The following is a 24664-nucleotide window of genomic DNA, read 5'->3' as shown; positions in this document are numbered from 1 at the left end:
TTTAAATTAATGCAATAGTTTCCCCATAATAGATTTCAGGCAGTGTGCAACTAATTAGTTCTCGAATCTTTCACACAAAAGGTAAAGTGTAGATCTACAAGTAGAATATGAATCTGTTACAACAATGGACAAAATAGCAAAAATAACACAACACAATACAATAACAAAATGAGATTTATGTGGTTATATATTTTCATAGTTAAACACACGAGAGCCCCACAGTCTCTCTGAATGTAACAAATATGAAACATGTGATGCAGAAGGCTGGCATTAATATATAAATGAATGCATTTGAAATGCATTTGCAAACAATCCCAAGTCCAAAGGAGCCTGAATGGTGGTCAGTATCATCCGCTCATCTCGCCCAAATTTTGACCCGGCTTGTTCTCTACGTCTTCAAACTGAACCACAGCAGAACCATCAGCACAGCAAGTAGGTGTATTGATGACTGCTGTGTAAAAACAAACATCTGAGGGGAAAGACAAGAGTCATGGTTACACAATAACAAGGATATCTCTTTCATTTGGAGACATTCCACTCCTGATGCTCCCTGCAAACGGTTGCAAACCCTCTGCTGCCCTGTGCTGCCTGTGTCATACTAAATAACACCTGAACCCCTGGACCTTTATGAGTTTATCCCCCTGAAAATGAATGCAGTAAAATCCCTTTGTTTAAAAAAAAACCTTCTGCTAATCCGAGAAAAAAATGACCAGTTGTGATTAAAAAGGTCTGCTCATGGTTGGCACAATACACTTAATTCTCATGGATCCTCAAGAATCGTCAGGACAAATTCAATAATGATTATGAATAATATTTTGAGAGAGGGGCGTCATTGTTCTAATACAGCATGACGTGTTAGTGAATCAGCCCCCCGACACCCCAGAGTCCACAGCGGTGCAATCAGAAGAGGATGAAGCATACTGCACCACCCGTGGAGAGGATGTAACTGTTTAGACAAGAGGGAATGGACCGGTGTATCGGCTATTACATGTAGTCATCACTTTCCTCACCACACCCACCCTGCGTGATAGCAGAGCGGTTGGTTAATGAAAGAAATCAAACGATATGAAAACAATGAATTGAAAACATTTTTTTAATGTGCCTGTAACCAGTCAAGGCATGTTTTTACCAGCCCAATTATACAGCAGCACTCACAATATTCAGATATTTTAACCTTTTTATGAAAAGAAAAATACCAGACATAAAACCATTCTCTATTCCTTTCAGAAATATCCCATATCCCAAGTGTGAAAGCACGTTGATTGTATCTATATAGAGAGAAGTCTAGATGGCATCAGCTCTGAAGCTGTGTTGCTAGAGGCCAAAGATGCTGTGGAACATAAACTTGATCCATTGGATCACTTCCCTGGGTCATGGTTCCACCTTTATACCTCCTCTCATTCATCATGAGTCAGCGTTTGACCTAATCCGCTCCACTCCTTTAACCTCCAAGCGTCTCAACTGAACCTTATTGTCCTCACTTCCCTTCTCGTGTGTCCACTTTCTTTCACTTTCAATGAAATTCAGCTTTATTTAGATAAGGTCTGTTTCAATTAAGATTATCTCTAGGTGCTTTACAGAAACCCGACCGACCAAACAACAGTGGCAGGAAAAAACCCTGCCTTTTAACAGGAAGAAACCTTGAGCAGAACCAGGCTCATATGGGGAGACCTTCTTGCTGAAGGTCAGTTTTAAAACTTTTACAAAACTCAGCAGCACCTGTGCTGATGAAGACCAGGAGGCAGGCACATATTACACTGGTTCCAAAATCACTGCATTGGCTTCCTGCATGTTTTAGATTGATTTTAAGTTCATTTTATTGGTTTTTAAATGTCTTATGGGTCTCAGAGCTTTTCACTTTTCAGAATTGCTTCTGCCATATGAATCCTCAGGGACCCTGAGATCTTCTGCCACTGGCGTTTTAATAATCCCCAATGTACGATCACGAACACCTATGGTGAAGCGTCTGTGGAACAGTCTGCCGGAGGCCCTGAGGGCTGTAGAGAATGTTAATAATTTTAACGGCAGGCTCAAGATCCATCTATTTAATTTGGCTTTTAACTGATGTCTCATTTTTTTAGTCAGGCATATCTGAGTTGTTTAGTATTCTGCGTATTTTCGCTCATGCAGCTTTTTACTCAATCTCTCCAGCGCTTCATCAGTGGGGGCGTCTGTGGGCGCTGGGCGCTGTGATCTGTAGCTCGATGAGCATGCGGCTGGGCCTGCTCCCAGGTGTGGGCGTCCTGGCTTTGGGCCCGAGTGGCTCCCAGGGCAGACGGCTTCCTGTGATGGGGTGTCCTGACCCGATTCAGCCACGTTTCAAAGATTCTGTTATTTATGTCAGTGTGTGTATGGGTGTGTGCTGGGGTAGGGTCAGCGCTACTTTTAACCATGTGAATCAATTTGTGTCACTTTTTTTGTATAAAACAAGCTTTATAAACATTGATTGATGGATGGATGGATGGATGGATGGATGGATGGACTGATTGATTGATTGATTGATTGATTGATTGATTGATTGATTGATTGATTGATTGATTGATTGATTGATTGATCATCATACCATGTTGCTTAAAACAGAACTGCCAATCAATGGTGTGTGGGGATGGCCTCTAAGCAACCTGAGGTCGACACAGATCTCCTGATTAAAGTGGAAATCTCAGGAAAGACTATAAAGTCAAAGTAATGTGACGCCACAATGGAGCCTTCTGGTGTTTTTATATCAGACAACATTTGTAATGCTTGTCTAACAGCTGTTTGGGTGGCCTCATTGATTTTCTCCTTGTTAAAATTTTATTAGTGAAGAAGCTCGTCACATTTTCACTACGAAGAGTTGAGAGAATATGCGGCTCCATGGCACCATGACTCAGTCTGGCTACGATGCAGAAAAGAAACCTGGGGTTGTTCTTGTTTTCTTTAATTAGAGAAGAATAATAGGCGGTTTTAGCATTACCAAGGGCCTTTTATAAGCTATCAGACTGGCCCTGCAGGCTAGATGGCAGCCTTCTAGTGTGGAAGAATGCTGCTTCGTTTCCAATCTTTGTGCTGGAGGGTTCTAATCTGCAAATTATACGAAGGAGCAAACCTTGTCTGATTCACTGTTTTCCTTCTCAGGGGGGCAACAGTATCGAGGACGGTACACTGTGATGCTGCTGCACCTTCAACAGGAGAGTCAACCTCAGCAGGGCTAAGACAATAATTACTCTGTACTCTGTGCAAACATACAGTAGTCCAGGAGTTAAGAAAGGGATAACTTTCTCAAACTCAGCTGCAGCTTTATCTGACAGACATCTGCTGTAATAGAACTGTTTTAGGCATGAGGAAAAGAACTGAAGCACGAAGATGAAAATTGGCAAAATTATTACAAATGAGAGCAGCGCCATCCTGGGTGGGCTGGACATTGTCTCCCTTAAACAGACCAGATTTTCCATGAAAACCATGCCAAATGACTACAAAGACTAGGGTCAGACTAGGAAGGGGACCAGAAAATACTACATAGACATTGTCTGGAAGTTACACACAAACTTGAGATTAATCTTCGTGACCACCCATCGGTGAAGCCCCGTGTGTAAGCAAGTGTAACTGTAGCAGATTAGCAGATTAGCCTTCACTAGCCTTTACTTCAAATTTGCCTCAATGTTGTCACTTGACATAGTGCAAAAGACAGTTGTGAATAACCAGAGTCGAGTATTTCGCTGAGTGGGGAAAAACTGTTCGCCACAGAAACAGTTGGCGGCACACTGTTGGTCTTTGGTTTGGTCTACATCACTCAGCCGTCCTGGCTAGCTGGCTGCTCGGTAGCTGCCATGGGGACAGCTAGCTGTACCTACGCTGGGCCGGTCCTACCCTGTCCTGGCTACCTGACATAGCTCCAGACCACTCAAAAATGTGGGACCATGCTTCAGCCTCACTCAAAATCTATAAATACACTATTCTTCCTACAGCTTTTGTTGTCAATAGAGGAGGCTGAGGGGAAAAACTAAACATTTCACAACAAAACACACCGTGAGGTAGAGGGTGAAAAAGACGGCGAAGCCATGCTAATGCTAAAGCAAGTTGAAAATGGTTACTGACCAAAAACTAGATATCCAAGTGTAAATGCAAACGATGTGCTTGTGGAACTTGAATCCACAAGATAATACAACAAAATTGAACCAAATATTAACCTTTGAGTGTAATTTAGTGAGCCCAACACACAAAATCCACCAAGATGTTTGGATATGAGTAATAGTAGAGTATTGTTACCGGGGCCTTTAATCCCACATCCTCTGTGGGAGGAACCTCCTGTGGGCTTTGTCTGTAAGAAGGGGTGGTCTGCCACTTAGACACAGAAACAAATATGCGTACACATGCAAATATAAACATGTATATGCACACACACACACACAAGCGCACACTTCATTTTAGCTCGAATATGATCTTCCATCTACTTGCTGTTTTTTCCCTTGTCTCAACCATCTTCTTTCAATTGTCACTATTCCGCTTTTTTTTGTAACTCTGCATATTTGCAAAGAAAATTGACATTATGATCAGCCCAAAGAGGGGTATTCCAAAAAAGAAGGCGGCTCCAAGTTTATTTGATGTGGTTTCCAGAGTGTGTGGGAGAGAGAGCGAGCGAGAGACAGACAGACAGACAGAGGGGGAGAGAGAGAGAGAGAGCCCAATCATGACATCAGCAGATCGCTTTTCTTTGTCTGTGTGGTCCTGACTTCATACGCCCGACCTCTGCTTTTTCCCTGTGGTGACATCACAGCTGAAGATACAGGCCAGTGTTTGTTTCAGCACCAGAAAGGGTGTGAACATGTAGGAAGCACCCTGAGGTCATCAAGAAACACGACTTTGTCATGATTTCCCAAGATGTTTTCTGCGCCGAACCCAGACTCACAAACACACCTGAGTCAATAGATCAGAAGAGGCTCTGCAGAGGCTCTCAGGGAAAGCCTTCCTCCGCTGCTCTGGTTTCCCCTCACTGGGATTAGTCGCTCGGCACCGTCAACCCAATGCCGGGTTCTTGTTTTTGTGAGTCAGACAAGCTCAGCGACCGTGCTTACTGATAATACTTAATATTATTTACCCTGTCACCAAGTCCACAGCAAGCTCCGACTGCTGTTTTCAATCAGCGCGGTCAATTCTGGAAAACACGAGCAGTCCCTCGACTGTGTTTCACCTCCACCCACAATCCAGTCCCGCTCCCTTGTTTTCAGATAAACACTCATAGACTGAACGCGGCAAAGCTGTTCGGTCCAATGTGAGCTCTTATCTCATGGTTTACTTCCATCAAGGTCTCCATCCCTTCATTTCCATCCCTTCACTCCCACGCTGATAGTTTTCATTGTACCAAGATCTGAATTGCTCTGGGAAATCAAACTCTATTGTATATCCCGGTTGCTTAGCACGCGCAGGCACACACACACACACGCACGCACGCACGCACATGCATAAAGTTCAGGCAGTATGCGGTCACTCCTCGAAAACGAGGAGACAATAGTGGGGGGTGGGTGTCAGCGATATTGTTCGCGTCTAACTTGAAAGATGAGTGTTTCAGGCTCTCCTGTGGTCACTCCGTGGGATGTTTTATTAAAATGCGCTCTTGTTCATAAGATCAACAGATTTAAAAAGGTCAGTCAGAACCTCTCCCAGCCTGGCTACAGCGAGCAGAGGTCAGCTCACTCAACACGGCCAATATGAACACGTTCAGAGGAAGAGGAAGCACCAGTCGCTCCCGTTTGCACGTCGCTGTAACACTGACTTCACATGTGGAGCTTTCTGAGCGGGCCCCTGTTCTGGTCCCTCAACCTCCAGATGAACCACAACAGACCCATCAGAAGAGCAAGTGGGTGTATTGATTACTGCTGTGTAATAGAAACGTCTGAGGGTGAAGACAAGAGCCTCCTTGCACAATAAGAACAAGATCTCTTTCAGCTGGAGACGTCAGGCTTCTCGTGGCCGCGTCTCCTGCTGACCATGTTGCAAACTCTCTTCTGTGCGCCGCCTGTGTCAAGCAGGATATGGAACAACTGCTTCCCGGATCATTAAAAGGAGGATTTTATTCCAAGGATGGACCTTTTCAGGAGAAACTGAATCGCATTGTATCAGAAGTGCGTCACTGTCTGGTGCCTAGCACAGCATATATCAGTGATTCAGTCCCCAGACACCCCAAAATGTCCTCACTCAAGACAGGATGAAACACACCGCACATCTTAAGATGATGTAATGGGTTTCCCCCCTCCTAGGACAAAAGGCTACAGTTTATCATGGATGCCATGCCGCATTAGTAAGCTAGATCATGAAAGGGTAGAGAAGCTCGGTAATAGAAATCATCTGAAAAGCTGACAATCAAATGAAAACAATGTAATGAAAGACCACATTTTCCCTCCCCCCACCCAGTTATTTGTTGGTGGAATCCATCAACACCCTGAATACTCCTGATATTTCAGACGACTCACTGCCTAATCGCACCTGCGCTCGCTGTCCTTCTCGCTCTACTTCTTTCTGTGGGAGTGTTGGTGGAAATGAATCACACCAACACTAATTGTTTTGTAACTGTGGGCATAGCCAACAAATATCACTGTAGCAATCATTTGAGACCCATTTCCACATAAAACGGACTTGAGTTGTTGGCTCCAGCGCTGACCTCTGGCCCCACTGACCCCTCAGTGTTGGACTTGCATCATCAGTGGAACAAGTGGTGCTTTTGTCCTTCTTGCCCCATTTCCCCTGTTTCCAACTGGTCATTAGCAACTGGGTCCCCCCAGGAGTCTAATCCTAGTCGAGGATTCCCCCTGTTAAAAGGTCATTTCTTTAATCAATAATTTAGTCATAGTAGGAGTTTTGTCCACGTAATCCTCAAACAAGTTTCAGAAGATGTCAATAAGTTAGGGAATGTAACATTCCAGTTTAATGAAATCTACCCAGAAGGAAACTTGCAGACATGAGGATTAATGTTGCTGAAGTAAAACTGAGCTCATTTCTATTACATTAACTCCACGTGGTTGAATCCATTTCCTTGTTACCAGTAATTTTTCAGACATGCGAACACACAAAACAAAACACCAAGTCAGCCTTACATTTTAATAAATGTTCTGATTTGGCAGGATTGTACAAAGACGCAGAAGAAACACGCAGTATGAGAGGGATGAGGTACAGCTCTCCTTTATCAAATTCAATGTCTCTATATACTGTAGGAAGAAATACTGAGGACAATGGCAAGTCAACAGATTTACAACACGTGTAGGAGAAGCCGAAACAACAGATCACTACACGTGAGAGGTTCAAAGCAATAGTAGATTAGTCACAAATCCAAATATCGATAAACCTGTTAACCTGTACACCGATTCACTTCCACCGTTTACATTCAATAGAGCCTTTTGAACGAAACTTGCTGCAATCTGTCATCCTTCAGGCTAATACACTAATACTTGTACTATTTTTGGTAACGTAGGTATTTCTGCATATGTAAGAGTATAAGTATTAACGTGTATACTGCATAAACCAGCGTCTATGTGGGTGTAGGTGTGTGTGTGTGTGTTGAGTATTAATGCTAAATTGATAACACTCAAATAGAACAACTGTAAATTAAAAGCCATGCACAGGACCACACAACAGTCTTTACGTTGCTGAATAATACATATTTTCATTTACTAATATTTAAATACATACATGTCAGTCATATTTTTGGGAGAGGCAAATAGATTAGGGAACATCAGGGATACGTAGGTAGGCTGGTCTTAAAAATGCATTCCAGTGAGAAGCTGACAATCAAGTGTATCAGAGCGTCTACAAATCTACAGATTTCACAACGGAGTTTAGGAGCGGCTGAGCAGTACAGTAGTATATAAGGTACACCAATTTCCAAGTGCCACGTATGCTTTTGTCTTTTGTTCATCAAAAATACACATTTAGAGCAACATGATTATTTATAACATCTGTACTTCGACAGTGAAAAACCTGGGTGGAACGGTTCTACAGAAAAAGTACAGAGCACTGCTATAGACGAAGCATCAGAATCTTTTAGAATGCAACAAGGGTGTAGCGGGTGTGTGCAATTGTTCATTTCATTTGTAAAAACATCAGCAGGGTTTATATGAAACTCTCCCAGCAACTACGGGGATTCCCTAAAAACCCCCACATATTTTCACTCTCTTCACTGTGTCTGGAAACAAACCTCTCGCTCTCTCTCTCTCTTTCTCTCCGTGCTGCCTTTACGGGTCAACCCCTCATCTATGCAGGCGAGACACAAGTGCGGTTGCGAAATAAATAATAAAGAGCAGGAACTACAACTCACACCATTTCCATGCAACAGTCACAGTGCTTGCAGTCATTTGAGATTGACAGATTGAAATGGTGCTCTCTACGGCGTATGGAGCTCGCAAAGCCTTGTTTATAGCAAAAAGATGGAAAGAAAGACAAAGAAAAAGCCATGGAAGAGTGGTCTACACATGATCCAGGATCCACTGGAAGAGGGGGGTGTGGTTAAGCCCTCTGTCTGCCTGCACATCCTCTTCTCTGGCATGGCTTGAATGAAGCACGTCGCAGTACTGCAGCACTGCGTGGAGCAGCTCTCCCACTTTCCACTTCTTCTCCCTAACTCTCTGTACCACTGCTGGGAGCTGAAACAGCAAAAGTTTATGGTTTATACCTAACTAAAGGACACTGTGGCTCTCACTGATTAGCACTATATTGTTACAGCCTTATGTAAAGCACTTCTGATTTTTAAAAAAAAACAAGTTCTTTGTTCCAAGAAAAAAGATGCATATTGCAGAATGAGAAGGCGCCAAACAACAGTTCAGAATATCCAACACTGCTGGACAACCTTGGACAGGTGCAGGACACTGCCACTCCATTCCTTTGGAGATTAAAAAAGTTTGAAACAAGACAAGCAACAGCAGTGTTGATGTAGCATATTTAAACGACAAGCTATGTCATAAAAATCACAATATTTTCGCTTGTTTCCCAGGGTGAAAACACACACCAGTAGTAATTCAAATTGCATCAACACTCGATTCAAACTACAACAGTCTCAAGATGTTTACACTTGGCTGAATACTCAGGGCTGTACCAGACCATTGTGGTTATCTGAGCAGCAGTATATTCGTCCTCAATCTCTTTACATACAAACATTAAAATCAGGAAATGATGGTTCAAACCACATTTGGTTTTGTCTCCACAGAAAAACAAACCGTAGTGAAAACAGGGATACCGCTTTACAAGTTTGCTCATCTCTGGAACATTCAGCAGTCATGGAAAGAATGACTGCTTTCATTGAGATAATATGACACGTTCAGGAAAGTCTTTAGCTTTAACTATGACTGCCAATGTGAAAACCTGTTGTAGATGACTAATGGGGGGTTTGGGCTCTTGGTAATTACCTGCTTGAGGTCTTTATCACGCGTCAGCTGGATGTGAGGAATATCAGCTAAAGAAGCTGCCACCCACTGCAGCATGCTCCTAAGCTGCGGGTCCACGCTCGCGTGCTGAGGGTCACACCCATTCCCCCTGATGTCGGAGTTCACAATGACCAGAGTGGTCCTGCAAGTTCTGTCCACACACAGCGTCTCTGCGGTCCACACAAACAAGGTTCACAGGGTTACTTATGCAGAAATATTACTATTCCTTTTATAATTCTTTCTCTTTTATCATTTTAATTCCATCTGATGTTTCCCAACACTCATTTTTAAACTTCAGAGGACATATAGTGAATGTATGTCAATAGCTTCACTTTGATTGACTGAGAGACATATTCTGCAATCCAAAGAGAGTTCTAAAAAGATAAAACAGTCTCTCTCCCTCCCTCCCTCCCTTCAGACTTGGGAGGAAGCTGTCTGGCTTGAAACACACCCAGACTGAGTGGGCATATAGGAGTGAAGATGATGAGTCTTTAGTGTGACTAAATACAGTTGTGTTTAAATCACATACACACACACATAAGTGCTCTCACACTCGGGCCATGGAAAGATTAAGACCCAAATAAGAATCCAAACCATCTGCACATTAATCTGGTCTCCTCCAGTTTGCCGTTTAATATATCAAAAACTCTTTTTTAAAAATCAAATTATCAGTAAAAAAAATCAATATGTGACTAAAAATACATTTAGGAATTCATTATTACAATGAATATAAATGAACTACTGAGTAACAGACAAGCTCTTACCACTGGATTCCTCTTTAACCCCACTTTCCTTGTCTTCTGTATTGTCACTGTTGCAGGGGAAATAGCACATGGGTTAACTAGCTGCTGCTACTGAGATAATAATGACTAGTAGTTTGCTTAAAATGCACCTTACAGTGACAAACTAACGCCATGTTTCCAACCAGTTATATTTTCCTGCAATTAGTCGTGCAGTATGTTTACTAATCTGTTTCAATCTGTTTTGACCGTTCAGCCATAATCACTAAAATTAAAATTGGATCACTCTGAAGCCTGACTTTTCCTTTCTAACACAAAACCTTAAGCACTCACTTTTGTTTCTTCTGGGGGGAAATGAGTCATTCCTCTACTTTATGAAATGGTTGATCTTATTTTTTAATTTTTTTTACATTTAATGATAACAGGCAACCAAGCTTGTCTCACTTGGATATCCATCCTTTCATTCATCTATCCAGCAGTTGGTTTTATTCCCTTAACTACCACTTATCCACAGTCTTGGTCATTGGGTGCTGGAGCCCATCCCAGCAGTCACTGAGTGAGAAGCAGGAGTATGATGAGAAAACATATGAGATGGCATTTCACTTTTACTGTTTGTTTTCACACTGCCAGAGTCAAAGTAGAGAATTTATGTCGACTAACAACTGAAGCAACACTTTGTGGCTACCCGAACCGATGTTTTGGCCTCGCTCCTACTTTTCTTGGTCTGCTCGGTTCCTTTGTGTATTTTTAATGAATGGCCCAGTTCAGGCAGCTGCATGTTTTGAGGGCACTCTTGATCTGCTGTTTCTCCTTTTTTTTTGCAAAAAAAAAGGGCGCTTTGGACGTCAGGAGTCTCAAAACACGAGGCTATCTGAACTGGGCTTTCATTAAAACCTTAAAGAGGACCAGAGCAGACCAAGAAAAGTAGGAAGAAACTCCAAAACATTGTCATCCCCGATGATGTTGGTGCTTCCACAAAACTCAGAATCACATTCCTGTCCTTTTCGAGCTTGGCAACACTGAGAGGCAGAGGTTGGTCCACCCTCAGGGGAAACCACACAGGCAGGGACAGAGCCATGTTGTGCGTGCTGTTTGGCGCTGTGCGAATACTCCAACCTGTACGCTGGAGCAACCAACAACAACTCTGCAAGTGCATGACAACTAAGAAGAGTGCACTCCTCTGGGCAGGATGCAGATGGTCACTCACACAGAGATTCCCAATCTCCTTTCTTAAAAACAAAGCCCATTTCAGATACCTTGTCTTCCACTTCTGAGGTTTAAAGTCTGGAGCTAATGCACATCTCCTTAATTCATTCACAGTTTTTGTCCTTTCCAAATGTGTCTTGAAATATGTTTATCCCAGTCCGGAAATTGTTGGCCCTGGAAGATCTAAAGGGACTGAAAATCACTCAATTCGCTCATGAATTGGGATATTCGGGCAAAAAATAAAGGAAAGGAGAGGCCAATGTATGATTCAGCCTAATGTTGAGATTCCCCCACCAATAAAGATTCCCAAGTCTCTCTCTCTTTTACAAAAATTCCAATACCTAAAAAAATCTCCTTGCCTTCAAAACTTTCTTTCGCTCTGGTGTATTACATTCATAGAATACACCCAGTAGTCATGGTGCAGATTTACCCTTTTTGATGCTACAGAATCTGTGGCTTGACGCTCTCTGCTTCGCCATTAAGACGCTGTGACCTCTCTCTACTTGACATTCAAAGGTGGCCCGGGATGCCAGGTTGGATCCTATCTCTATAATCACATGTTCTGTACCAAAATGTGTAGAAGTCATCACAAATTAAAGTTATTTTTAATTATTTTGAAGTCTATAGACCCTTTGGTCATTGCGTCTCTGCTCCACAGCAGAAAAAGAGATCCCTCCGTTAACGAGCTGTCTAACCTCTATGAAAAAGCACCACTGCCACTGTATGAGTGAAGCACAATTTAGGGGATTGTTAAACTTTGCACAACCATTACAAGACAATCCCTGAACAACATTGGGCCCATAGAATCTTGGCAGATGCGAATCGTTCAAGGAATTCTCACAATATCCGTCACGGTCCAAGGGAAGACCGTGTAATTCATTGTTATCAGCATTTCCCAATAATACTCTGGAAAACCTCCATCTTATCCAAAGCACTGCAGTTAGAGTGCTGACAGGAATTAGCCAATGAGATCAGATTTCTTCCATTCTGGTTTCTCTTTATTAGCTGCTATAAAATCCAGAATAGACCTGAAAATCTTTCTGAGCACTATGTGAGTAAGTATGATAAAATATGATTTATGAAAAGCTACAACCAGTGAATTTATTCCAACATCACAGACAATAGCCAGAATGCTACTGGTGGCAAAAAGACACAATATTTCAACTGTATGTTACTGTTATTGATGACTTTGGAAGCAAGAAAGTAAAAACTTTAGAGAACAAACAAAGTCCTGACCAACCTGTCAGACGGAGAGAATGATATATGCTCTTCATAAGCCTCCCCCTCCAAGCCCAGACTGCTCCAGCTACTACTGTTCCCATTGGTGCTGGGGAGAGAACACACTGTAACAATGATGGGAGCGAAACACATCACCCTGCTGAAGAGTGATTTAACTGCACAAGCTGTCAAAAGTGTAGATCCAGTGAATGATGCAAATAAGAGAATACAGCCTGAGATCAGCATGGCATTCAGAATCGCCAGACATGTTCCTTCAGTATGTAAAGACAGAAAATCAGTAGCTTTACTTCCAGAGATCATCATCAGAAATTATTAACAAATTAAACTATTTTAATGGGGTGAACAAAAGTGTGTCAGATAATATATATATATTTTAATTTAGGGCATGTAACACAGTCACAGTGGAATTGGGTAAAGATGCAAACATACATACTTTCTCATGGGGGAAAGGACTACAGCGCCATCTACTGGTGCAGCATATTAGCCTGGCATTGGTCTAGCGCAGAGCTGCCTATAGCTATTTTGTTACCCTAGGTAAGATTATGGTTTGGACTTTTGTAAACACAAAAAAGTATAAAACACAAAAAGTGATTTATTTTCTTGTGTGTGAGATAATGGGCGAACACCTGTCGCTGAGGTGGAGGAAGCTGCTGCTGTCATCCTCGAAACTCAGGTTTGACCAGCTGCCCAGACTATCATCTCCAACACTAAGTTGCTGGGATACAGAGGGCTCAGTGGCTTCTCGCCTAGAAAAACTAGAGAGATAAAGGGAGGAAAACAGGAGTTGAAGTATCAAATATTCTGCAATTATTTCTACTATTAAACTTGTAATGTGAAATCTTTGTGGTAAAACAGCAGGTGAAAACATTTGGACGCCCAGTTAGATATTTAGTTCTTAATTAAAAATGTTCATCATTTCAAACACTAAGATTGGTTTAATTTATCCATTAAATTACAGGAAAACAAAAAATAATATTTAAAAAACTAAAAAAAAAATGCATATCTGAGGAAAAGGTGAGGACAATCTACCCCCTAATAGCTGGTGTTTCTCCCTTTGGTTGTAGTAAGTTCAGTGAAACACTGCTCGTAGCCATCTACCAGACTGACACCAGTCTGAGAGGAGTTTGCCCCACGTTGATTCATATTTCAAGTAATCCCACACAATCCAGCTGGGATTAAGATCCGGGCTTTATCTCATCCATGCCTGGACTCTTTATTTTATAGTTTTTAACCAGTTGCTGGTGGAATTACTGTTATTTTGGGTCATGTTGCTGGGTCTAGTTCTTCTTCAGGTTTAAAATTTTTATACAGATGGTCTCACATGTTCCTCAACAGCCTCTGATTTAAAGTGGAATTCAATGGATGCTATGATGTGAACTTGAGATGATGTTCTTGAGCTGGAATATTGTATTTGGTTCACGCCAAACATGTTTTCTGTTCTGGTGTCCAAATAATTCAAATATAGACTCATGGGTTCTAGGAACATAATTCAATTGTCCGTCCGGCCTTGGTGTTTCCCTCAGACAGCAAAGCTTTCCTACTTTCACACCTCCCATGAAGGTTCAGCTCTGTCTCAGGCTCCTCCTGATCAGAGAAGCACTTTTACAGCAGCAGTACCAAGAGTCAGCTGGAGATCACCTGACGATATTTTCAGGCTTTTGGAGACTTCCTTTAGAACCCTGTGGTCTGCTTCCTTGGACAGAGGGACCCGGGCATGTTGGCAGATGTTTAAAAGTCCCCCACCCTCACCAGACTCACTACAGTCCTCTGCCTGATGGCCTGATAGCTCTTTCAATCTCACTCAACAGTCAGGAGCACCAGACTACATGTCAGGGTTTAAAATGAGAAAAGCTTTCAAAATGTGCACCTGATGTGTTACAGTGTGTGATTTCAGTCGTTTCAAGAGGGAATAAACATGGGAGTGTCTTAAATTGTTCGTCAACAGACCGTTTTTCCCGCTGAGTTTTAACTGTTAAGTTATATAAATTGAATCTGTCAATGTTAATTTTGAAATGGAACGTCCAAATGTTTAAAAAATAAAACAAATGAATGAATGTATGAGGTCAGACCCTTGAAGTAAAGAAACTCTAACAAGTAGATTAGTACATTAAACATGTGACACATCTCTAACCAAAGCAAAGATGACATGATAGAACAGACATGAGTAATTGAGCACCGTGTCTCTTGGTCCGTGTACCTGATGTTGGCGTCATGGCAGGTTTTGGACAGTGTTGACGTCGTGATTTCAGCTGTTAGGCTGTTGTCATAGCTGGTTCCATCGTGGCCGATGCCACTCTCTACATTAAGGCTAGTGTTACTTAGCTCATGTTTGGCTGTTTCCATGGCAATAGCCACCATCTCTTCTGCAAATGCGGTCTTGTGGTACTGGTCAATGTGGATCTTTGGAACCTCCAGGCTACAAAGTGACTCAGCTCTTGCTTGACACTCTGGCATCCTTTTCTTCTTGTGCAACACGGGCTGGTGACTGTGCCTCTTGACTTCAGGGCAGTGCGGCCCCTCTGGGCTGCAACAATAATGGTGCGCCTTCTGCTCTGCAGTCTGTCCGTGCAGCGACATCTCAGACAAAACGCGGGTGTGTTTATCAGAGCTGTGGATCTCCTGGGGTTTATGGGAAGAACGTCCGATTGAACACAGGCTCATCTCCAGTGTGTTATCAACTGTTTTGTTGGCATAGTGTCTGATGGCAGGCTTTGCCCTGTTTTTACAGACCCCATCATGCACACTTCTCTTGGCCTCACTCTCTTTATCGATGAAGGGACAGGAAAAAGAGTGCCTAATCAGATGGTCTGTCGTGTCTGCGAGTCTGGATTTTCTATAAAGACATGAGTCAGTCAAAGATTTTGGAAGCCTTGCAGAGGAGACGAGCTTCAATGTTGCATCACAGGTAATGTTGTTCGCCAAGGACTCGGCGAAGTTTGCCAGATCCGTGTGTTCTCGACGAGTCTCAGAGCAACGTGGACCATCATTACCTGGGGCCTCTCGGTTTTTCAGTGAGGAAGAGTTATTACAAGAAGAAGAGTGAAAGTGTGATGGAGAGGGCTTCTGCTTGAGCTTAGGGTCTGCATGAGTTAGGTCTAATTTTGTGGAGTGGTAGACAAGGTCCCTACTACTACCTTCTTTTTTCAGTACCTTGATGAGGTAGCCAGCAAATTTATTGGTGACAATCTCAGAAGGATACTCTAAAGACGGAGAGGAGGAACCACTTGCAAGTGTTCTAGAGGCAGATGTGGGTGATCTTAAAACAGAAGCCGTTATGTCTTTAGATAATTTGTCAGCCAGCAACCCTGCGCTCCTGTCTCTATAATCATTGGCACTAGTCTGTGACGGGTGACAGCTGTAATACAAACATTCAGCGCTACATCTGTTGTTGCACCTTTTTTTGAGCACTCTGTGATATGGACACTGCTGTGCAGAGCTCACCGTCTGCATCACATCGCTGATCACCTCCCCAGCCACCTCCCCTGCATACACCCATAAAGTGTTCAAGGTGCACTCTGAAAAGTGTGTCACACTGGCCCTCCCCTCAGCACTAAAGCTCAGATTTCCTTCCCCTTTTTCCATTCCCAATCCATCCATCTCTGTTGCCATGGATAAAATATGACAAGCCAACCACTCCGCATAAAGGGATTCCTTTTTGGACACTCTGCAAACAGGCCTCCTACCTATTTCACGTGAAGAACGTGCTTCCTCGCAGTTAATACCAATCACCTCCTCTTCCTCTAATCGTTTGTCTTCATCCTCTTTGGCGTTTATCTGGTCAGAGACGGACCTTAACAATTTGTAACTCAATTCAGCCCTGTTGGCCACAGGAGGTTCTCCTGAACCTCTGCGAGGATGACAGGAAGGGATCGGTGGAGGAGTAGTAGGGGGGATTTTTGTGGACAGTTTGGTCAGCTTCGGAATTTTCTGTGTTTTTTTGGAGAGATCTTTGGACTTCTGAGGGTTAGGAGGGATGTCAGGAGTTCCACTAGAATTCTGGTCTAAGAGTGTGAGTAAGTCATCTTGAGAGCCTGAATCGTCCTTTTTAACATATCCAAAGTACCTACAGTCATATCTACAACCTTCCCTGTCATTTTCCTGTTTCCTTGGTGGATTTGGAGCCTCCCTGCCCACTATTTCCTCGTTAGAATCTCTTTGGGTTCCAATTGTCTTGGTTAAGAAATCAGCACAATCGCCCAGGCTCTTCTTCATTTTTGAAGAGGTTATTATATCACAAGCCCCATTTACTATCAAATCCACCATGCCACCAGAAAAGTTTTGTAACGGAGATTTGCTCTGGGACGACTCTATTTCGCTTACTGGAGTCTCAATTTCATGACTGTGAAGGCGACCAAGTGTGGTTGTAATGGTGTTAGAGGCAGATTCCTTTAGACTTTCACTGCTGGATTGTGGGTTATGTGGAAAACTGAGCTGTTGGTAGGGCTCAACATGTTTTAGCGAAACATGAGAAAGAACTTGGCTTGCTTGGGGCACAGGAATACCACTGGCCATTCCCGATATAATGCAGAGGGCTTTGGGTACTGTACAAGTCCCATCAGCATCGGCCTCTTCTGTGGCAGCTGGTTTGTCACTAACACTCTGCTGACTATCCGAGGCACTGCACGTTCCGGTGCTAGTTTTTTCTGTGCTAACATAGATGTTGTCAAGAGACACACTAATTGCTGCTTCGCTGGGGAATGCAAAGTAAGTCTGTGAGAGCTCAATGAAAACCTCTTGGATAACGGACTCAGAAAGGTCTGACGCATAAGAAGAAACCACTTCGTCATTACCGGACTGCTTGTGGCCAAAGAAGCACTCACTGGGAGTGATGGGGGTGGATGGGTGTGAAAATTGACATACTTCCATGGTCCCTTCAAACACCAACTCTTCAGCCAGATTAGCAGCGAAACATTTCACTGTGCTGTGGAAAATCTGATTTTTTATCATCAGAAACTCTTTTAGTGCTCCAGACAAGGCCTCTCCAACTAAGAGGCTAGCTAATCCACTTATTGCTCGTTCCTTTAACAAATAGGCATAGCGCATGCCAATCTCATGGAAGGCCATTTGAAACACAGAGGAGGTGAGCCTGGCTGCGAGGTGACACAAGGTGCTTGTGCAAGACACACTCTTTTGGAGGTCTCGCAAGGCACTCCCCAAGCTTATTTGCACCAGGTCAGTGGCAAACCTCTGAATGCCATCCTTCAAACATGGTAATTTCTTCTGAATCTTGGCTACTGTCACAGTCTCTTGTATTTCTGAAAGCTTCATCATGTAACCTGAAGTGTTTCTAAATTCCTTGTGGCAGACACAGCTGAGATTCTTGTTCTCACTGATATCGACAGCAGACTTGTAGCCACACACAGACTCCAGGATTTCTTTTGACAGGCTGCTGGCGAAGTCTGAATATCGCTTAAACAAAGAGCAGAGATTATTGGGTTTATGGAGCCCGGGACTGTCTTCTCCATCAGTCTTCCAAAAGTATTCCATCGTTGTACTGCAGTCTACTAATGGGCTGAAAGCTGAAAAGGTGACAGGGCTGAACAGTAGTCCACCATTATCTTCAGAGGGGCATTGCACTGGCCAAGAGGAGTCCGACCCCTCAGTGAGGAATGTGTAGGCAGAGTCTGGCTTTAAAGGAGTGGGCTTTTTCACATTGGCGGGAAGAGAGGATTGGTCAAATCGCTGAGGATTCATACCCTTGGTGGAGCAAGTCCTTGGAACATTTTTGGATACCAACCCACTGGTACAAGACTGAGGTGTTTTTTTCTGTGTTGTTGGGATGCTAGTGATATCTAGAGGCAGGGTAAGAGTGCTTCTTTCTGAGCATAGCTCACCTAGGTCGTCAAATTGGTCAAAACTATCAAAAAATTCACTAACTTCAGAGTCTGAGTCTTCAACTTGCTCTCTGGGTTCACCTGGCAGCTGTGGAATGTCCAGTTTGGCTAGCAAGCTCTTCTGGTAGCCCACCTCATCCAGAAAAATGATTGGGCTGGGACTAGAGCACTCAGACTCTTCTGACTCACTAACATGAGTTAGCGGAGAAGGGACACAACCTCTAGGCTTAAACGGAGTCCACTGGGACTCTAGGACTGATGATTTCTGGACTGGGACAGACACATCATGGCATGAGCTACGTTTCTCCGAGGTTGAGCTCATGATTATGCAGGAGGCTGGTGATTCCTTTCTTCTGCTATGGGCAGGGACTGTCTGTAATGCCACATCACGCTTTTTACATAGGTGGTAGGAAGAAGATACTGGAATAGAAAAGAGAAGGAAAAAAAACATACATAAACACTTAAATGGATTTATGCTTAAAATGCTCAACTAGAGGTCATGGAGACACATCTGATTCTTGTCTAGATAGCAAATTTATTTTACATTAAGAAGGTAGTTAACTGCTGTTGAAGAGTAAAAATAGGAAACCCAGAATTATTGCCTTAATACTATGCAATAATATCTTTGCTACAAGGGTTTAATAGATTAAAGCATTAAGCAGCCATACGACACATACAGGGTTTGCCTCCCGTGTCCTCCTCTTCCAGATGTTCCAGAGCTGTGACAAAGTCATCTTCAATGGATGAAACCGACTGGTTGGTATCATCTTCCTCAGTCTGGTTTGGCACTGTTGTGCATGTCTGAAGGGTCTGAAGCTCCAAAGCATAGCGGACGCCTGCTATATAACACCCAAGCAAGTCCATCAAAGCTCCTACACTGAAACTAGAGCTGGGATTATGCCTGAGCACACACACAGTCTTTAGCCAACACTGAAAAAAGCAAAAGAGAGAGGAAAAGGGGTAAATATATATTACTTTTAAAAAAGTAGAGAAAGTTTAAAGTTCACTTCGTCTCCTCCTCATTTGAAAACAATGTGACACACTGTCCAAGACTGTTCTTTCAATCTGAGATATGATTTATAAGGTGATCACTTACAAGAGATCCAGCATCCTTCAGCAGTGCCAGGGTGCGCGCGTCTTTGAGCAGTAGAACCTCATCATTTTTTAGGTTTTGAATGTGGACGGACCTGAGAATCTCATAAAGTCCTCCTGGTAGCGATAATAGAGCCTGATGGAAAACATATTACAAAGAGGGATTGACTTGAGGATAAATTATACAAAATGTAATCAATCTTCTCTTACCCATTCTCAAATTTATGACTGACCATAGTTAATTATAGTTTTATATGACAACTGTATTGGCTGAGGGCCACTATTGTGAAACCAGAGTCTAATATCTCATGCGAAGCCAAAACTGGACAGATTATCTACAAGCAAACAGCAATGTCACATCTTCTGCCCAAGGGACTGACTTTGGAGAGCAAAACAACTCTGACAAGGCGGAGAGAGACGGGTGGAGGGAGGGTTGTGGCTATTAATGTTAAACGAGAACAACTTCTCCACTGCAGAGAAGTGGTGCATTGTGAGACTATATACAACTCAAATTTAAGTGTCAAAATCTCCCCAGCAGCTTAAAATTCATTCATGCCTCGACTCATGCAACCCAAGGATCAAACAATGACAGAGGTCAACTCCACTAGAAGTGGAGATTTGGGGAATTCTTGTAGTGATTTGGAACTGAAGAAGCTTTCAGGATTAGAGATTAAATATAATTTTTTTTAAAAGCAATTTAGATCTTGACTATTTAAGAAAAAAGTTCCACAGTCACTAACATGCACGTGAATCCAGCTTACCTGATGGCTGATATCGTCCTCTTCACATAGACGAGGCAGACACACATAATGAATCTGAACAAGCACACGGAACATTAGCAACTGTGCGTTTTAATTTTAACAATGTGGTCGAACTGTTATTTGTGTGACCAACCTCTGTCAAACTGCGTGACTCTCTGGGTGGCAGCTCGAGGTCAACACTGCACAGCTCCTTCTTATTTCTCAAGAGGCTCTTCACACACTGAACACTACAGTCATGCACAGTCTGAAACACGTGAAGCAGAAAACTCCAGTCCAGCCACGGTGTTGAAGTATATAAAATAATCAACATGCACCATCTCTCGGGGGAGGGTGACTGAAATATATGTTCAGCTCAGTGGCACATAGCGTCATTTCCGGACTATAAGCCGCTACTTTTTTCCTACACTTTAAACACTGCGGCTTATTCTACGGTGCAGCTTATTTATGTTTTTTTTCGTGGCGCACTATCACAACTATTGTGAATCGGTCATTTTTAACTAACCCTCATCAACATGGAAAATACTAGAAGAAAAGCATATGATGCGACTTAAGCGATCACTCTTGCGGTTGAAGAAGGAAATCGAGCTGCCGCGCGTAATCTTTGCATACATTACGGTAATCAATGGCGAGAAGGTGGAGACGCCCGCCTGAAGAACTGATCCAAAGCAAAAAGACGACAAAAGCTTTTAGACGTAAACATCGCAGGTGGCCCGAGCTTGAAAACGTTCTGGAAGACTGGGTGAACACACAGAGAGCAGGCGGCCGCGGTGTTTCCGCTGTACAAATCAGACGAAGGCAAAAGCAATCGCCACCGTGATGAAAATAGAAGATTTTAGAGGTGGACCATCGGGGGGTTTAGATTGTTCATTGCTTGAGTAAAAAAGTATAAACAACGTAATTTGTGTGTAGCTGATACAAACGTATATTTCAAGGAAGCTGCATTACAGACACTGTTGTTTATGTTGCTAAGCAGATTAAATTAAAAGAAAAGTTTAAAAATCCTGACGTGATAAAATTTGGATTTAAGGTCTCTGTATAAACATATAAGTGAAAAGAGTGTCTGTTGTTTCTTACCTGTCTGTCAGTGGTCAGTGACTCGTCTCTTACGGTAATAAAAACATCTACCGGTACTGAATGTTGTCGATCTAACTTTTCATATTACTATGTGGGATACCTGCGGCTTAAAATCCGGTGCGGCTTGTATAAGTAGAAAATTGATTTTCTTTCTAAAATTAGATTATACGGCTTATAATCAGGCGCTCTGTAGTCCGGAAATTACGGTACTTAATTGAATCCGCATATAAGTTCACAGCACATTTTTATAAACTTTCATGCTGCAAACATTACAGCAGATAAAGTTAAATGCTATTATAATGCATAGAAATTCAAACTTTAAGGGTAACCAGTTAAAAAAAACAAAAAAACACAATTTGCATTACAATGTTCAAATAAATACAGTTCAACCCCAATATAACTCGGTCATTGAGAGACATAATTTGGGCACCATGTGATTTACATGACTCCTACAGTTTAGTTAATGATGGGACATTTTTCAAACACATGTATTAACATAATGTTAACACTGTTCTTGCTTTGGCCCCCAGAGTGTAGTCTAGGGGCAGAGAAGATATTTATTTAACTCCAGGGCTGGAAGCCAGATTCACAACATCTGGCCAATCTCCATTTATATCAACAGTGGGTTGAAGAAACAGTTCTCTGTCCTGTCAGGGTGCAGCCTTTATTAAATATGAGCAATAACAGGCAATTTATTAGCACCATCTCTGTCTCGCACATGCATTCACATGCTATGCTTCATTCCACTCACTCTGCTGTCTTGCTCCTTGCCTCTCGCACAACACGCTGCTCACAGACTGACTACATCATTCATACTTGAATATGCAACACCTTATATTTCTCCTCTTTCCCTATTAATCCAACACAAATCCTCTGCCGTCTGTAGCATAAGCAAATACACTCAGCGTGGGGGAAACAGAGTATGCATGAAAACATTTGCAGATCCTTTATATCAGCTAGGATCAGCCCAATGCTGACGTGTGACCATATCAATACCACCGTCAATCTGCCAATACCGATATGATCGCTAATATGTCACATTTTATAAAACAATTTAATCAAGTAGGTTTTAAATTAAAGAAGAAAAATGAACATATCTTCAAATTCTTCAAAAGTAAATTGACCATTCGTTTAGACAATAATAATGAAGTAACAGATGATAAAAGTAACAGTTAAAGGAGTTTAAAATAACTTTTTAAAACTCTGTTAGTGACAACACTGACTGAATTGACTAAATTGTTAAAAAGAAAAAAGTTAATGATTATAGCCCAGGTATCAATATTCTGAAAACTGAGCAGTGGAATATCGAGATGCTGATATTTACAGTTAATAAAAGTATACTCTGATAACAATATTACACACTGTGTGATAAAACATTGCTTCGTCTCAGAGCACAGACCTCTTTCCGGACTGATGACCTCGATCTTAGTGGAGCTCCTCTAATACGAGTGTAGGTGTCCATGTCAACACAGACAGGAGCCACAAGCAGTTGACAGGCTGCTCACCTTAAAATATCAGAAAGTATAAGGAATTAGTGTGAGTATTCTTATAAAAACATTTAAGAAATAATAAATTCATATTTAAATCTTTAAGGAGTGAGCAACAAACATATGTATTTATTTACGTAATTTCCCCTATAAGATTTATTCATATACAACTATGACAAGTATTTAGAGTGAAACTAAATTCTGTAAAACAGCATCTATCGTGTTTTGTATTGAATCTCCAAAAAAGCCTGTGTATTATTCTGGGATTGAAAAATTCTGATTAGGAGTGCACAGACCCAAATATGAGTCTCATACGTAGTTCAAATGAGCTATGTATAGATCTCTGCCTGGGAGTCATTTAGCTGATGGGATGTATCGTTTAATGACCTTCACACTCACAAAAAATCCAACCTTTCCCACTGGAGTCAAACTGTTAATGAGTTGTTATTTGGAGCATCACATCACAAGTTTACCAGCTGAGTACAGAATAAGAGAATCAGAGGGAAGTCAAATGCTCCAAATGATAAAAGAGTGTTTTTAAATGCATATGATGCCTGTAGCCATCAGACAACCAGAGCCGTAGAAATTCTACCTAAAGATGATCTTTCTACCAGAAGGCCTGCTACAAGTGTTGCATCCATTCTGACAGGATACAAAAACACATCGATTCTGTTGTTTTGATGGAAGCCGGTGACCTGCTGTGCTAAAGAGGAATTGATGCTTAAGGGAAATGTCGCTGATAATGTTTAAAATGATGATGATGGTGATGACAATGATGATGATGATGATGTTGATGGTGTTGTTGGTCACGGCACAACTGATTTGTTAATGTTGCGGATAATGTTGGTAGAACAGGCCATATCAGTGACGACCGTGATTTGCGTCTTCAGTCGTGAGGATGTACGAAACATAAAGGGCTGCAGGATCCCGGTTGCGTTATCGTTGTGCGGACGCGCCACCATATAACCAACCAGCGCACGCCGTAAAAACCATACACAGAAAAACCATTTCAACGAAGCGAGTGACGGCCTGTCAATCACGCAGAAAACAGCATCACCAGGCCTGAGCCGCTGATTCTCTCATCAAATCATTAAAGAGATGTTACTGCATTGCCACTGAGCTATCAGTCAGGTTATGGAGCACTATAGAAACCGACGGCTGAAAGCTGCTGATAATTTTACTGTGTAACAAGCAACTATAGTTCAAAGTAAAGTGTTTACCTTGCAGCTGGGTGACAGATCTTGCGATGCTCTACTTACTCCTTTTCTGTTTAGCGGCGGCTATCTGTCACATTGTTGCACCAGCGCCCCCCACTGCTCGGGAGCGTAACAGCAGGCCCAAAACACCGTACAGCAGTACAAGTATTCACGTCTTTGCGGTTACTAATATTCAAGAGTATATTTAATAGGAATAACTATAAGAACTATATAGAACTATATATAGAACTATATCTTTCATCATCTATTTCCGAATGTCTTGCCAGTTGGAGGACGTCAATCCTAAACTAGTCAAAATCCCTCTCCACTATACACATAGATCAAATTAAAATGGAATTATTCCATCTGTTAAGATTAGTGCACAAGGGTTAGGGCCTCAAACAGTGCTCCGATAAACAGACACTGGAGCTGTTGTCTAAGACCTCCCACAAACAATATATTGGTTTTCAAATCGTTTGATGCATACTTTTTTGCATCTTCTATTTTTTGTGCTGTCAGAGTAATTAAAGTAACCCATTCATATTAGAAGCTGATTTCCAACCTCCTGTTATGCAGTTTTTTCATTAATTTATTTAATTTTATTTAATATATATATTAATTCTATATATATTATTATAATATATATATT

At 42.1% G+C, this 24664-nt stretch overlaps 1 protein-coding gene across 2 annotated transcripts; it reads right to left on the bottom strand.

Moving 5' to 3' along the window:
• Nucleotides 1–17: 17 nt before the first annotated feature.
• Nucleotides 18–24092, bottom strand: akap11 (A kinase (PRKA) anchor protein 11). 2 transcript variants are annotated; one of them, XM_029833543.1, is made up of 12 exons: nt 24040–24092; nt 22732–22837; nt 20392–20502; nt 20259–20312; nt 19502–19633; nt 19083–19335; nt 14769–18825; nt 13198–13326; nt 12573–12659; nt 10151–10197; nt 9369–9556; nt 18–469 (listed from the first exon to the last, which is right to left on the bottom strand). In XM_029833543.1, exons 2-12 carry the CDS (start codon nt 22792–22794, stop codon nt 389–391), a joined length of 5202 nt encoding a protein of 1733 aa, XP_029689403.1. In that variant the 5' UTR covers nt 22795–22837; nt 24040–24092; the 3' UTR covers nt 18–388. The 2 variants fall into 2 exon arrangements, with proteins under 2 accessions (XP_029689403.1, XP_011615227.1); XM_011616925.2 differs by lacking the exon at nt 18–469 and adding an exon at nt 7058–8609.
• Between the last annotated feature and the right edge of the window lie 572 nt (nt 24093–24664).

This window comes from Takifugu rubripes, chromosome 1, assembly GCF_901000725.2.
Source record: "Takifugu rubripes chromosome 1, fTakRub1.2, whole genome shotgun sequence".
NCBI lineage: Eukaryota > Metazoa > Chordata > Actinopteri > Tetraodontiformes > Tetraodontidae > Takifugu > Takifugu rubripes.
The sequence above is the reverse complement of the archived record's forward strand: the minus strand, read 5'-3'. Positions and strand labels throughout refer to the sequence as shown.

What these genes read in the sequence shown, in the direction of transcription:
- akap11 (XM_011616925.2), bottom strand. Translation starts at nt 22,794, where the DNA reads ATGGACACCTACACTCGTATTAGAGGAGCTCCACTAAGATCGAGGTCA. An exon ending in AGTCACGCAGTTTGACAGAG is followed by an intron (nt 20,313 to 20,391) that starts GTTGGTCACACA and finishes GTGCTTGTTCAG; the next exon opens with ATTCATTATGTGTGTCTGCC. An exon ending in TTCCTCCACCTCAGCGACAG is followed by an intron (nt 12,660 to 13,197) that starts GTGTTCGCCCAT and finishes TTCTCTCCCCAG; the next exon opens with CACCAATGGGAACAGTAGTA.